We start from the raw sequence: 13,798 nt of genomic DNA, 5'->3' as shown, positions 1-13,798 counted from the left end.
TTATAATCCAAAAACTAACAAGCAAATCAATTCTGAGGTAAAAGTTTCAAGGGCCATGGCCAAAGCTTAACTGTTGCAAGAGTTTTCCTCAATTGCTACTGTCATGAAGTCAGTTAACTCTAGGACTCATACATTGCAGAGACTGTATACCTTTCAGGTGTTTAGTTACAGGTTTTACCTCATTTGCCTTTCAAGAAATAAGAACTTTTCCACCAAGTCCCACTAAGTACCTCTGAGCTGCTGCTGCTGGGAGTACGGTGCCCTCTTACACACTCAGAAATTTAAACTTGCCTCCCAAACGTATAACTTTGCTCTATACAAAAAAAAAAAAAAAAAAAAAAAAAAAGAAAAAAGAAAACAAACAAAAAAAAAAAGAAAAGAAGGACTCTGTATTTGACGTCTTACCGACTGCAGAGAATCTTTGCTAAAACTGCCCCGTCCCACGCCCTCGCTGAGGTAACGCAGCCTTAGGGCCGAGCTAAGAGGTCTCCCGAACGGCAGAGCAGTACCTCGGGCTTAGGCTCGGACCCAACCTCCCTGCTGTTTTACCCCTCCAAGCAGTGGGCTGAGAAGACAACCAGGAACCGAGCCCCCGCAACAGCCCAGGAAAAGGCTGGGTCGGAGCAGGCCGCACCGGCGCTGCCCTGTTTGAGCGTTCCCTTGGTTACGGGCGCTGTCGTGACGTCACTTCCGGCGCGCCGCCCGGAAGCGGTGGCAGGTGGCGGGGATGGAAGCGCTGTGGCTGCTGGTGGATGAGGTGGCCCTAGAGGGACTGGATGGCATCACTCCGGGCGCGCTGTGGCAGCGCCTGGCCACTCGCTCGCCACCCTTCCCGCTGCCGCTGGAGCCCGCCACGCAGCAGCTACTCTGGGCCGCTCTCAGCGCGCAGCCCGATGTCCGCTTCTACCTGCTGCCGCGGGCGCGCCCGACGCTCCGCCTGCACGACCGGTGAGGGCAGTCCCGGCGGGACGCGCTCCCCTCACCGCAGGGCAGGGTACCCTGCAGGGCGATCCGGGAAGGCTGGCTTCTGTGCCGGGGACAAATCGGGCCTGGCTCTTCGGGTGCCCCCGCCGCCTCGGCTTGTTCTATGGAGCCATTCAGGCTTTGCTGAGGGAACACTGGCGGCAATCCAGTGTGGGTTTGAAGCTTGATGTTTAGGACACCTGTACCGGAGTCTTCATGTTTTACCAGTTTTGAGGTTGTATTTCTCCAAGATTTTTCACCGAGGTGTCAGCATTGTTTGTGATTCTTACATTTCTGTTCCAAAATTCCTTTTGTGTAGTTAAGTGTTGGCTCTCTGCTTTTGTTTCAGATATGAAGAAATAGACCTTGAAACAGGAGTAGTGGAAACCAAAAGGGATCCTGTTACTGCAGATGATATTTATCCTGTCCACATGATTTTGGATAATAAAGATGGCATACAGGGTTCCTGCCAGTATTTTAAAGAGAGAGTCGATATCACTGATAAGATAAGGAGGAAGGACTTTCAGCCTTGTTATACTTACATAGAAGCTGTTGAAAAGTGAGTGAAATCTTTATGTCTGTCAGTACCATTTTATAGCTTAAGTTTTAAAATTGAGTCCTCACTCAATTTGTGCTGAGTGGTGTCTGGCCAGGGAAGTGACTGACCTCTTTGTTTTTAGGGAACTGATAATTACTTCTCTCTTTCCCTTCTGTTTCTTAGATGGGGAGAGAAACTGGTCATAGTTGCTTCCCAGGAGCAGCGGTACCGAGCTTTAATAGGCTGGGAGGGGGACCCTGACTTAAAACTCCCTGACTTCTCCTACTGTATACTGGAGCGTTTAGGTCGTGCTAGGTGGCAAGGAGAGCTTCAGAGGGACCTTCACAGTGGGGCTTTCAAGTAAGTTTATGTCTTGCTCTATGAATTAAAGTGAAGTTAATAAGTTTCTGCTGGTTGTTTTCAAAGTGTGTCCTCCTGAGAATTCCTGTATGGTGATTTAAACTGTGATCTGTGTTGGTAGTATCTTGTCCCCACCACTAGGAGCACATGGTCCCTGGAGCCTGTATAAGTTTACTGGTCTGTTCCTTGAGCTCATTATAGTTCCTGACATTTTCTCATGGAAGCAGAGATTGTCTGTTGGGTCAATAGACAAGTTTCTAATCAGTGGAAGTTTTTGCTTTCTCTGAACCACTTTTTCTTCAAATCTGGGATGGAACGATGATATCCATTTCATTTTCTAAACTGCAGAATAAGCATCTCATCCTGGCCAACTTCTGAAGAAGTACTTGGATGCCCACCTTTTGCCTCTAGCGTTTGCCCCATGCAAGATCTTCCTCTCAATGACCTGAATGGGAGCCTGATTTACTAGCTCCCAGACTAGTTCATGTGTTTTGTAGATGGAGAAGCATTACACAGCCTCCTAAGAATGTCTGGGTTTGTGTTGCAGTGCTGGAGAACATCAGCATTGCTGTTAAGGATTCACTGCTTTTAGGAAATGAAGCATATGCAGCTTGCCAACCACAGTGACTTTGGTTTTCTGCCACTTAGGAAGCTCTTTAGGTATCTGAGATGATGGGGGTGGAGGGGAAATCCTTAGTGGATGCTTTTCTGTCAGTTCAGTGGCCCGAGTCAGTTCACCAAGGGGTGAGATGAATGCCAGAGCTATTCCAAGGAGGGCAGTCATTGTGGTGTAAGCCAGGAGTTGTAAAGAGAAATTGGGGAAGGAGGGCCTGGAGATGCAAAATATTGATCAGCTCTCTCATCGAACCATATCAGACACTCTGAGTGTGCAGGTTAAATAAAATCAGATTAATTTCTCTCTGTTGAATTGAATTAACTAGGAGAACAAATTTTACAGGCTGTCTTAATCTTGACACATCCTAATTTTGAGATGATCACTCTGCGAATGAACATAACTTAGGTAATTTAGGAAAAGTATTTTGGGATTCTGGCGAATGAGGACTTCTTTGCAGCCATTCCTATGCCTATAGATATTTTGCCATCTTTTCTATAGGGTAGATGCTGGAAAAATGCATTATCACCGAAGAGTACTGGACAGAAATGGTCTCATAACAATGCAGTCCCACGTCATAAAACTACCAAGTGGAGCACAGCAGCACTCAATTCTTCTACTTCTGACTCGCTTTCATGTTGATAGGTAAGTGCTACTCGGATCTTTTAATGATCTCTTGGGCAGACTGTGACCTTTTACTCTGATGAGCATAGGATCACAGGATGTTAGGGGTTGGAAGGGACCTTCCAGGATCATCAAGTCCAACCCCTCTGCCAGAGCAGGACCGTAGAATCCAGCACAGGGCGCACAGAAACACATCCAGATGGGTGAAGTTTTGTTTTCACAGAAACATCAAATATTCCTGGTATTGATTCTTCTCAATTTCTTTAAATCCTCCTCCAAATTCTGGAGAGTTTAAAACTTACTGCCTTGGAGCTGTGAACCAATGGGGTATTTTCTTGCCTGTCACCTGCATACCTCCTATCTCCTCTTGGTGTAGTTCTCACTTCAAACACTGTTCTAATAGATTTCTTGGGTTTCCCTTCTTATTTATGATTAGAACTTGTGCTTCTGTGGGTTGTCAGTGAAGTAGCAGCCTGGCCTTAGTTCCCTCAGTTGGGATCTCCTCTTGGTGACACATTCTGTTATGTGGTATTCACAGAAGGAAAACAAAACTGTTAATTCCTAAACCAACCTGAGGACACTTCAGCATATTTTCTCAAGTGACTGGCAGTCTGTAAAGGTACAGCTTCTGTTTACAAAGTTATGTTCCTACTTACATGTAAAATGATTTTCTTTTCTTGATTAGGAGGAGCAAATATGATATCTTGATGGAGAAGGTCTCGAGTATGCTAAATGCTCGTTCAAACCAGATGGAAACATTAAGCCACTTGAGGGAAGAATTGGTGAGCTTCATTCCTCTGCAGTTATCACTGCTGTAGAATCTGGATGATTGGTATCAAAGACAATCACTCATATTGCCTGTGTTTTGAAGCTGCACAAAAACTTGGGGTAGGGTATCGAAAGAGAGATCTTTAAAATCCAGTAGATGAAGTTGCTGTTTGTGATAAGGAAGGAGTTCTGTTTGATGCAGAGAGGTTTTGTCAGTGAGTGTCCTCATGCAGTTTTTGCACAGTGCTGCTGCTGGTTGCTGCTGCTTCTTTGGAGAGACAGAGTTGGAGAGACAGAACACACTCCAGAAGCATCTCATGCTCTCCTGGGGTCTGCACTAGAAGGGTTTTAAGGTCTTTCTTTGATATCCTACTCCAGAATTGTGTTTTAAGAACAGGCAGTGGTGTGAATGTCTTTGATGCCAGTCAGCTACAGGTGAGACTTTTGGCCTGCAGTGACTTATGGCATTTCTCTTTGCATTAGGGTCTTTGTGAGAGAACTTTCAAACGCCTGTATCAATATATGATGAACGCTGGCCTAGCCAAGGTAGTGTCTGTCCCTTTACAAGATATTCACCCCAGTGGAGGACCCTACAAGACAAAGAAAGGTAACTACAACCATGTCATTGCTTTCTTTTTGGGTAATCACACTGATGCCATTCTTATCTGTAAGCTCCAAATCTCAAAAGACACCTAAGTGAAAATCTGTTTATGCAGTTAGGTGGAGAAATGTGTTATTGAACCTGGAACACTGCAGCCCATTGAACTGAGCATTTGTTCCAGGTGAAGAAGTGAGTGCAGGCAGTTTTGTTCTGTATCAATGTATCAGAATCACTAGGGCTGGAAAAGACCTTTAAGATCATGGAGTCCAACTGTAGCCCAACTACCATGACCACTGTGTACAGCCATGTAAGTTGTTTGTGACTCCTAACAGACTGATCAAGCCGATACAGAGAGTAGGGGCAAAGAGCAGTCTGCTGCCCTTTCAGGCTGAAGTTGAATGGCAAGCCAATAAAATTCACCACAGTTATTTCAAACAAAAAGGACTGTTAGGAAATAAGCTAAAGAAACAGACTGTCTTAGTCAGAGCTTTTGCTGTGGTCGGGACTTCTGCTGAATACAAAATTCATCTGCAACATTTCATATCAAACAATGGAAGTAAGTTCCTACAGCTGTCCAAATTCCTTGGAATTCATAGAATCATAGAATCAACAAGGTTGGGAAAGACCTCAGAGATCATCAAGTCCAACCTATCACCCAGCACCTCATGACTAACTAACCCATGGCTCCAAGTGCCACGTCCAATCCTTTTTTGAACACCTCCAGGGATGGTGACTCCACCACCTCCCTGGGCAGCACATTCCCATGGCCAATTACTCTTTCTGTGAAGAACTTTCTCCTCACCTCTAGCCTAAGCTTCCCCTGGAACAGCTTGAGACTGTGTCCTCTTGTTCTGGTGCTGCTTGCCTGGGAGAGGAAACCAACCCCCACCTGGCTACAGCCTCCTTTCAGGTAGTTGTAGACAGCAATAAGGTCACCCCTGAGCCTCCTCTTCTCCAGGCTAAACTCCCAGCTCCCTCAGCCTCTCCTCATGGGTCTTGTGCTCAAGACCTCTCCTCAGCTTCGTTGACCTTCTCTGGACACATTCAAGTCTCTCAATGTCCTTCTTAAATTGAGGAGCCCAGAACTGGACACAGTATTCAAGGTGTGGCCAAACCAGTGCTGAGTACAGGGCAGAATGACCTCCCTGCTCCTGCTGGCCACACTATGCCTGATGCAGGCCAGGATGCCATTGGCTCTCTTGGCCACCTGGGCACACTGCTGGCTCATGTTCAGGTGGCTGTCAACCAGTACCCCCAGGTCCCTTTCCACCTGGCTGCTCTCCAGCCACTCTGACCCCAGCCTGTAGCTCTGCATGGGGTTGTTGTAGCCAAAGTGCAGTACCTGGCACTTGGACTTGTTAAATGCCATCATGTTGGACTCTGCTCATCTGTCCAGCCTGTCAAGGTCCCTCTGGAGAGCCTTCTACCCTCTAACAGATCAACCTGCCCCAACTTGGTGTCATCTGCAAACTTACTAATGGTGGACTCAATCCCTTCATCCAGATCATCAGTAAAGATACTGAACAGGATGGGGCCCAACACCGATCTCTGGGGGACACCACTAGTGACAGGCTGCCAACTGGATGTGGCACCATTCACCACCACTCTCTGGGCTCGGCCCTCCAGCCAGTTCCTAACCCAGTACAGAGTGCTCCTGTCCAAGCCACGAGCTGCCAGCTTTGCCAGGAGCTTCTTCTGGCAGACAGTGTCAAAGGCTTTGCTGAAGTCCAGACAGACTACAGCCACAGCCTGCCCCACATCAACCAGGTGGTAACCTGATCATAAAAGGAGATCAGGTTGGTCAGGCAGGACCTGTCCCTCCTGAATCCATGCTGGCTGGGCCTGATCCCTTGGCCGTCCTGCAGGTCCGCTGTGATTGCCCCCAAGGTGATCTGCTCCGTAATCTTGCCTGGCACTGAGGTCAGGCTGACAGGCCTGGAGTTTCCAGGTTCCTCCATCTGGCCCTTCTTGTGGATGGGCATCACATTTGCCATTCTGGAAGTAGGCAAGGTAGCCAACAGCTATTACTCAGAAAATCCAGAGTTCACTGACAGTTCAGTGCATAATCAGCTTTCAATTCAAATTTAGCAGGTTTGCCAGAACTGCTGGTGACTTCCCAACATGTAGTGAAAAGATGAAAGAGAACTGCACGGAGAAAGGGAACAAAAGAAAGCAACTGCTCTGAGAAAAAGGTGCAGATAAAACTACAAAAATCATAGAGAGTGTGAGGAAGGATAGTATCACCTAGGGAACTAAGGCAGCTGCTTAAGGAAATCTAAACCAAAGCTTTAATCACAGGAAATCCTAAGAGGCAGATTTGCAGGGGTTGAATAGGGAAGAGTCCTGGAAAATGAACAGTGTTTTTACAGAGATGTAGTGAACTGTTTATTGAGAAAAACTAAATCTGAGCCAAACATTGCAAATTACAGAGTCCTTGATGATAAGAGTCATCATAAAGGATGATGTGAAAGAGCCAGGAAAAAGCAGAACTTTGAGAACATGGAGTTGGAATAAAGCTCTTAAGACAACAAATTCCTTCCAATCTTTTAAATCTAGGGGAAGGAAATCTCTATAGGGAAATTGTGTTGTGAACAAAGAGAAGCAACAGCCAAAAGCAGGTACAGCATCTAGCATAGTGCAGAGGTAAATCTCCTACAGTGTGTGGAATAAATATGGGAGTGATTGAAAGAGTCCTAAAATCATCCTAAAATCCACAGGTCCACTTCTTTGCTCTAAGAAGGGGGAGTTCTACACAGGAGAATTCACTGACGTTCACAGTTTCAAAAAGATATGAAGATCCTAAAAAGATCACAGAATCACAGAATGTTAGGGGCTGGAAGGGACCTCAAAAGATCATCCAGTCCACCCCCCCGCCAGAGCAGGATCTGGTTGGATCTATACCAGGTCACACGGGAACACAAACACATCCATGCAGATTTTGAATATCTCCAGAGTAGGAGACTCCACAACCCCTCTGGGCAGCAGTTCTAGAGTTAAGTAGGCAATAAAGTTTATGGGGAAAATGACCATCCAAGTTCTACAAAATCTGTCTTGTACATATTTAATGTATTTCTGCTTTGAGCAAGGATCTCAACAGAGAGTGGCTTGTATGACTGGCATCCCTTTAGTCCCACCATTGAGCACTGGCATTGATAGAACCCTAGATTCTCTCTTCCTCTGTCTTTCAGTAGAATTCACAGAATCACAGAAACATTCAGGTTGGAAAAGCCCCTCAGGATCACCAAGTCCAACCATTAACCCTACTCTACAAGGTTCACCCCTAAACCATAGCCCCAAGCATCACGTCCAAACCACCTTTAAGCACATCCAGGGTTGGTGATTCAACCACCTCCCCGGGCAGCACATTCCAATGCCTGACCACTCTTTCTGGGAAAAAAAATTTCTTAATGTCCAGTCTAAACCTACCCAGGGGCAGCTTGAGGCATTTCCCTCTTGTTCTATTACTAGTTACCTGTGAGAAGAGAACAGCACCAGCCTCTCCACAGCCTCCTGTCAGGTAGTTGTAGACAGCAATGAGACCTCCCCTCAGCCTCCTCTTTTTCAAACTAGGCAGCCTCAGCTCCCTCAGTAACTCTTCATAAGTTTATTCTCAAGGTTTCATTTGTTTTCACCTCCTCACAGTGACTTGAGTTTCAAGGGTGTTCTAAGGAGCTGAAGACACTTGGAAATCAAACCCAGAAGCCTAGATAGTGTTCCTAATATTTAAATTTTATAATCAGTAGTAAACCCATCTATCTTCCAATTAAAGTACTCACTTAGAAGACACCAAAATACAAATCCATTAATAAGCTTGGTGGTAATCTCCAAGGCAGTAGATGGTTCATGTTTTATCAGAGATTGGCACAATGGCAGCTGCCTTTGCTACTGAAGTTTGTCATGAAAAATGCCACCTAATGAATGTTTCACTTGACTGCTAATTCCATCTTAGAGAAGTAAAAGCTGAAAATCCACAAAAAAATGCCTTAAAAATTGCTAGGAATTAAAGCAGGATGAATTAATAATAGCTGGGTTTCTTCAGAGATCAAGATAGTTTAATCTCTGGAGTTATACAGGAAAGCAGATAGAATTATGTGGGACACACTGGGGATGAAGCCAGAGCATCTGCTATGGAAAGCACATTACTGGGCAGCAGGAGCTGAAGTAAAAGGAATTGGTTTATTTGTTGGGGTTTTGGGATTGTTTTTTCTTTTTTTTTTTTTTTTTTTTGTTCTATTGAAATACTTCTTGAAGTGAAAATTAATGGCCTGTAGAAATGGAGAGGATGTGATAACAGTGCCTGCAGCCCTGCCAAAATGTCAGCACTTAATGACTATCCTAAGCACTATCTAAAGATACTGGCAGGGAAAGGATTCAGATTGAGGGGAAATAATGGAGTCATCTGGGCTGGAGCTCAGTCACAGGGTTAAGTTACAGCAGATTGACTTCATGTCAGCTAGGCTTAGTCCCTGGTCATATATGCACATAGGAGAGAGTTCATCAGCCTAGACCTTAATGTCTTCAACTAAAGCTTTCACCTGGCTTTTTCACAGCAGGGCTGTAGCAGAGGGTTAGAGGTAGCTGTAGATATTGCCACTCACTGCTGCAGGCTGAACTGGCTACTTCTGCAGCAGCTGCTGAATCACTGCCCCTTGATAAGCTGGCAGTGCACAGTAACCTGGTTCTACTTTACTGCTGGTCTCTTCAGATATTCATCAGGAGCTAGGTGGCACTTAAAGGAGCAGGGCTTACTGGATGGGGTTGCACTCTTCTATTTGATCCTCTTCCTCAGGATGCTAGTTGCTTGGGGTGTGCTTCCTCCAACATTCATGCATGCAAATATGGAAGCAGGTGCTATAAACTGAGAGCTCTTTTAGGCTCTGGGATTGTTAAGTATTGGGAGCTTGCAGTAGCACTTGAAAGGGCCCATCAAGAGGTGTCCATTTTGATGACTTGCAGTGTTAAGGAAGGTTTCTGCAACCAGCAGGCTTATTGTTCAAGTTCTGTCTCCTCAGATGTCTGGTTTTCTCTCACTGTGTGACCTGCCTTTGTGGAAAGCTTAGAAATGCTTTGTGTCTGTATAAAAAAGGAGCAGCTGTATGCCCTGTGAGTGATGTCTTGGTCAGATGTGTTCTGAAGATCCAACACTGTGGATCAGTGCTTAATCTTCCCACTGATTTATTTGTGCTGTTGAAATTTCTCCTGTAATTGCAGCATTTTCCCTTCCCCTCACAAACCACTGTATTGGGTGTTCCTAATATTGACATGAAGCTTTGGAGCACCTCAAAAATTCAGCTAGTCAGTATTTTGACAGATTGCTATGTAGGGCAGAGCTGTGGCAAAGCTTTCCTTGAAGTAAACAGTTGTCTCTAGTCATTTGTTGCCCATTGTACTGCCACTTGTTTGTGCTGCTGGTTGTGGTGGGTTGCAATTACCCCCCAACTAATTTGGAGAACTACCCCCCCCAAAATAAAATTGCCAGACCAGTTCAGTTTGGGATGGAAACAAATGAAGCTATGTGTACAAGCAAACTAAAATCTAGAAATATGACATGCAATGAGTATGTACAAAATACACAATAATTACATATATTTACAATTTATAAACAACACAAGGACCCCCCTGGACAAGAGCAAGGGGTTACCAATAGCTTCCCCCTCCCCACCCCTTTCCCCCCTGGACAAGAGAAAAGAGCTGAGAGTAGCCTTTTAGTTACTTAGCCACAAGAAGGATGCATCCAAGGTCAGCAACAGCCAAGCAAAAGCCACCAGCTAGTGTCAGCTAGAGTGAAGAGCCCAGAAAAAAGAGAACAAAATAGTTTATACAGCTAACTTTCTGTTAGTTATCAGACCAATGGGATTAGTTAGACCTTATCATTATTTTCCCTTTTGCATCCAATGGTAATTTATTTACATTCTGTCACTTTCTGCTCAAGATCTGTGGAGAACTTCCTAGGCATCAGCCTAAAACTGCTTCACTGGTTTAAGGTGTGCAACCCACTCTGCATTTTGGTAAGAGATGTTCCTCACCCTCCTGTTCACAGGGACTGATGTCATGGTCCGATGCCTTAAGTTACTAAAGGAATTTCGGAAGAAAATGGAAGATTATCATGATGATGATGAAGAGGAGATCATCACAAAAGCTGTTCAGCCTGTGGATATTATTTGTGAAAGGGACATGCTCACCCAGGCCTATGAGCTAAGTAGGTGGTGTAGCCAGACATGCTACAAGATTTTTTCCTCACTGCCTTCTTACTCCTTGTATGTATAAAAGAAAAGTATATTTGGGTGGGGTTTAAGTTCTGGTTGCTTCCAAGCTCATCTTTTCCATGAAAAATTCTATCCAGATTAGACTGGAGCTCTAGGCACTGCCACCTGTTAGCCCTCCCTGGAAGCTTATCAACAATTCAATAGCACCAAAATAAAACAGCGTGGTAGAAGCGGGATGTTGTGGTGGGATGAGGAAGGATGATGAATAAAACAGTGGTTCCTTCTTTTGCTATCTCTTTTTCTACCTTAATGGAGAAATTAGCCTGAAGGGAAAAATACTCCTGGGCTTTGTTACAGAAGCACAGAGCTGTTTTGGTTGGAGAAGATCTTTTAAGATCGAGTCCAATCCTTGCCTGGCTCTGCCAAGGCTGGTGCTTAAAAATGTCCAATCTAAACCTACCCTCGTGCAACCTGAGACCATTTTCTCTTGTCCTATCACTTGATACTAGGGGGAAGAGACCAACCTCTACTCCACTTCCAGCCTCTTTCAGGGAGCTGTAGCAAGCCAGAAGGTCTCCCCTCAGCCTCCTCTTCTGCAGGCTGAACACCCCCAGTTCCCTCAGCTGCTCCTCCCCAACCCTATTCTCCAGACCCTTCACCAGCTTTATTGTCCTTATCTGGACCTGCTCCAGCCCTCAATGTCCTTCTTGTAGCAGGGGCCCCAAAACTGAACCCAGCACTCAATGTGTGGCCTGACCAGTGCAGAGTACAGGGGGACAATTCCTTCCCTGATCCTGCTGGTCACACTATTTCTGAGACTGGCCAGGATGCTGTTGGCCTTCTTGGCCACCTGGGCTGTGGTGGTTTTGAGGAAGCTATTGTGTACAAACCTCATTCTGCTGTGCCACTGCTTCATGTGCACTTGTGTTGTATGGCTGCATTTGGCTGTATATTGTATATGTCTCTGAAAATATCTTTAGCTCTTAGTGGGGAAGGTGAAATTCACCCTTCTGATATATACAGTTATTCAAAGCAAACATGAACATGTCTACAAATAGATGTATCTAGAATTTGATCAGATTTCCCTGAGCAGTATTCTGGTTTTCCTTTCTGAAACACAGTTGAAAGCAGGGGAACCAAAGGTATATCTCAGGCAGAAATTCGCTTGGCTATGAATGTGGGGAAGCTAGAAGCAAGGATGCTCTGTCGTCTTCTGGAGAGGTACAAAGTTGTCAAGGTAAGAGTAAAATAATTTAGATACTTACTGAAACCAGCTGGTGGGATTCCGCTGGATGCTGCTTCACAGCATTCTGAAGAAACAGTTCCCACCACTGTTGCACACACAGATCTGCCCTCCAAAAAGAGTCAGGGCAGAGAAACTGCCCTCAGCTCCACTTCAGCTGTTCTCAACCGCTTCCTAAATCATCCTATGTCATCTGTAGAGATCCAAGTGACCTGGGGGCTGCTGCTTTATGGAGATGAACATTAATGTCTCTCAACTCAAAGCAGCCACTTTGCTTCGTTTTTCCTCTAAGACAACAGTTTTGCAAGATCCTGTAGCATAGGATCTTGCCAGAAACCCTCTGGACATTGAAAATCGTTAGTCTGCCTTTTGCAGTCAGTTCTGGCAACCTTCGGTTCCTTCTGTGGATGGTCTGGTGATTAAACTCCTTATTTCTGGATATTTCAATGTTTTCTTCATTTTAACAAGACAAATTCAGCTGTCATTCCTCACATAGAATGGCTTAGGTTGGAAAGGACCCTGCCAGAGATCATCTACTCCAACCTCCCTGCTGTGGGCAGGGACACCTCTCAACTAGACTCAGCTCCTCAAGGTCTCATCCAACCTGGCCTTGAACACCCTCAGAGAGGAGGCATTCACAATCTCCCTGGGGAGCCTATTCAGAGTCTCACCACCCTCATACTGAAGAACTTCCTAAGCTCCAGTCTAACCCTGCTCTCCCTCAGCCTGCCCCTTTTCACAAAGGCCATCTTCCCCCAACAGAAACTTTTTTTAGGAAGATCTTGCCATTAGGTAAAAAGCTCTGTAAAACAAAACCAAACTATGCTTGTTCCCAAGTCAGATGTGAAGGTGAAATCAAGTTTCTAGCTACTTGAAAGCATCTGTTATAGTAACGGCAACAGGAGTTCCACCAAAGTCCTATTCACTCCGGTAACTTCTGCATTGCAGTTATTTCACAGAATATTTTTCAGTGAAAGTTCTGAATAGACAGAGGCTGCTCTTCCTTAGACTTGTCTCCATCCCACATAGTGTAGGTGTTTCATTCCAGCATGCAGGTAATGCAGATTTCGGTTCTTTTTTTTCTAAGCATGGTATTTCTTTTGAGTTCTGTTTAAGGTTAGTCAACGTTTTTGTTACTTAGTGAAGAGGAGAATAACATGATATCTTTAGATGTGAGGGGAGAACAGATAGAGACTTGTCCCACTTGCTGCTGGAAAACAAGATTGCAGGAATGGATAAGTGAGGTGGTAAAATAACCTTCCAACTGTTTCCTTAGGGCTTTATGGAGGATGAAGGACGGCAGAGGACAACGAAGTACATCTCCTACATTTTTGCAGAGGAGAGCGACCTGAACCGTCAGTTTGAGAGAGAGAAGGCAAGAAGTGAGCAGTTAGCCACAGTTACCTTATCTCTGGTGCCAGAAGATTCCCTGCCTGGGGAAGAAGTCTCTCCTAAGGAGGATGATGCTTTAGTCTCAGAGTCTGACAATGAAGAAGAAGGGAAAGATGTCAGGAAGAGACGAAAAAGTCAGAAGGCCAACTCTGGTTCTCTGTTGAAATCCAGTTTCCAAGATATCACCCATCAGTCAACACCAGCTAAAGGTAGGTGATGGTTCTGACATTTGGGAAGAACCTTGCAGTTTTCTTATGGATCCTTTTTTTAAAGAAAAAAAGCCCATAGTAGCTAGCAGTCAGACTGGCTTAAGCTGCTGAGAGAAAAAGCATCTGTGGATAAATTTTCTGTCTGCCTTGGGTGTTCTCTGGTGATCTGGCAAAGTATCTGTCATGGTCTCTGGTTTTCAGAATACCTTACAGCTCAAACTGTTCCCATCAGAGAGCAGCATCTTGGTGGAACTGTAGCTTTTCAAGTCCTTAAAGGCATC

General features: G+C 45.1%; 1 protein-coding gene across 1 annotated transcript in view; it reads left to right on the top strand.

The window, feature by feature from the left end:
* Positions 1-724: 724 nt before the first annotated feature.
* The window catches only part of GTF3C1 (general transcription factor IIIC subunit 1), a 50,773-nt gene continuing 37,699 nt past the window's right edge, over positions 725-13,798 (top strand). The window contains exons 1-9 of the mRNA XM_054390963.1: positions 725-948; positions 1,313-1,522; positions 1,685-1,861; positions 2,976-3,119; positions 3,784-3,880; positions 4,350-4,473; positions 10,508-10,666; positions 11,795-11,910; positions 13,193-13,517. Coding sequence (XP_054246938.1) covers positions 728-948; positions 1,313-1,522; positions 1,685-1,861; positions 2,976-3,119; positions 3,784-3,880; positions 4,350-4,473; positions 10,508-10,666; positions 11,795-11,910; positions 13,193-13,517 — 1,573 coding nt within the window. The 5' untranslated portion in view covers positions 725-727. The remainder of the gene's footprint in view (positions 949-1,312; positions 1,523-1,684; positions 1,862-2,975; positions 3,120-3,783; positions 3,881-4,349; positions 4,474-10,507; positions 10,667-11,794; positions 11,911-13,192; positions 13,518-13,798) is intronic.

This window comes from Indicator indicator, chromosome 22 (genome assembly GCF_027791375.1).
Source record: "Indicator indicator isolate 239-I01 chromosome 22, UM_Iind_1.1, whole genome shotgun sequence".
Taxonomy (NCBI): domain Eukaryota; kingdom Metazoa; phylum Chordata; class Aves; order Piciformes; family Indicatoridae; genus Indicator; species Indicator indicator.
The sequence above is the reverse complement of the archived record's forward strand: the minus strand, read 5'-3'. Positions and strand labels throughout refer to the sequence as shown.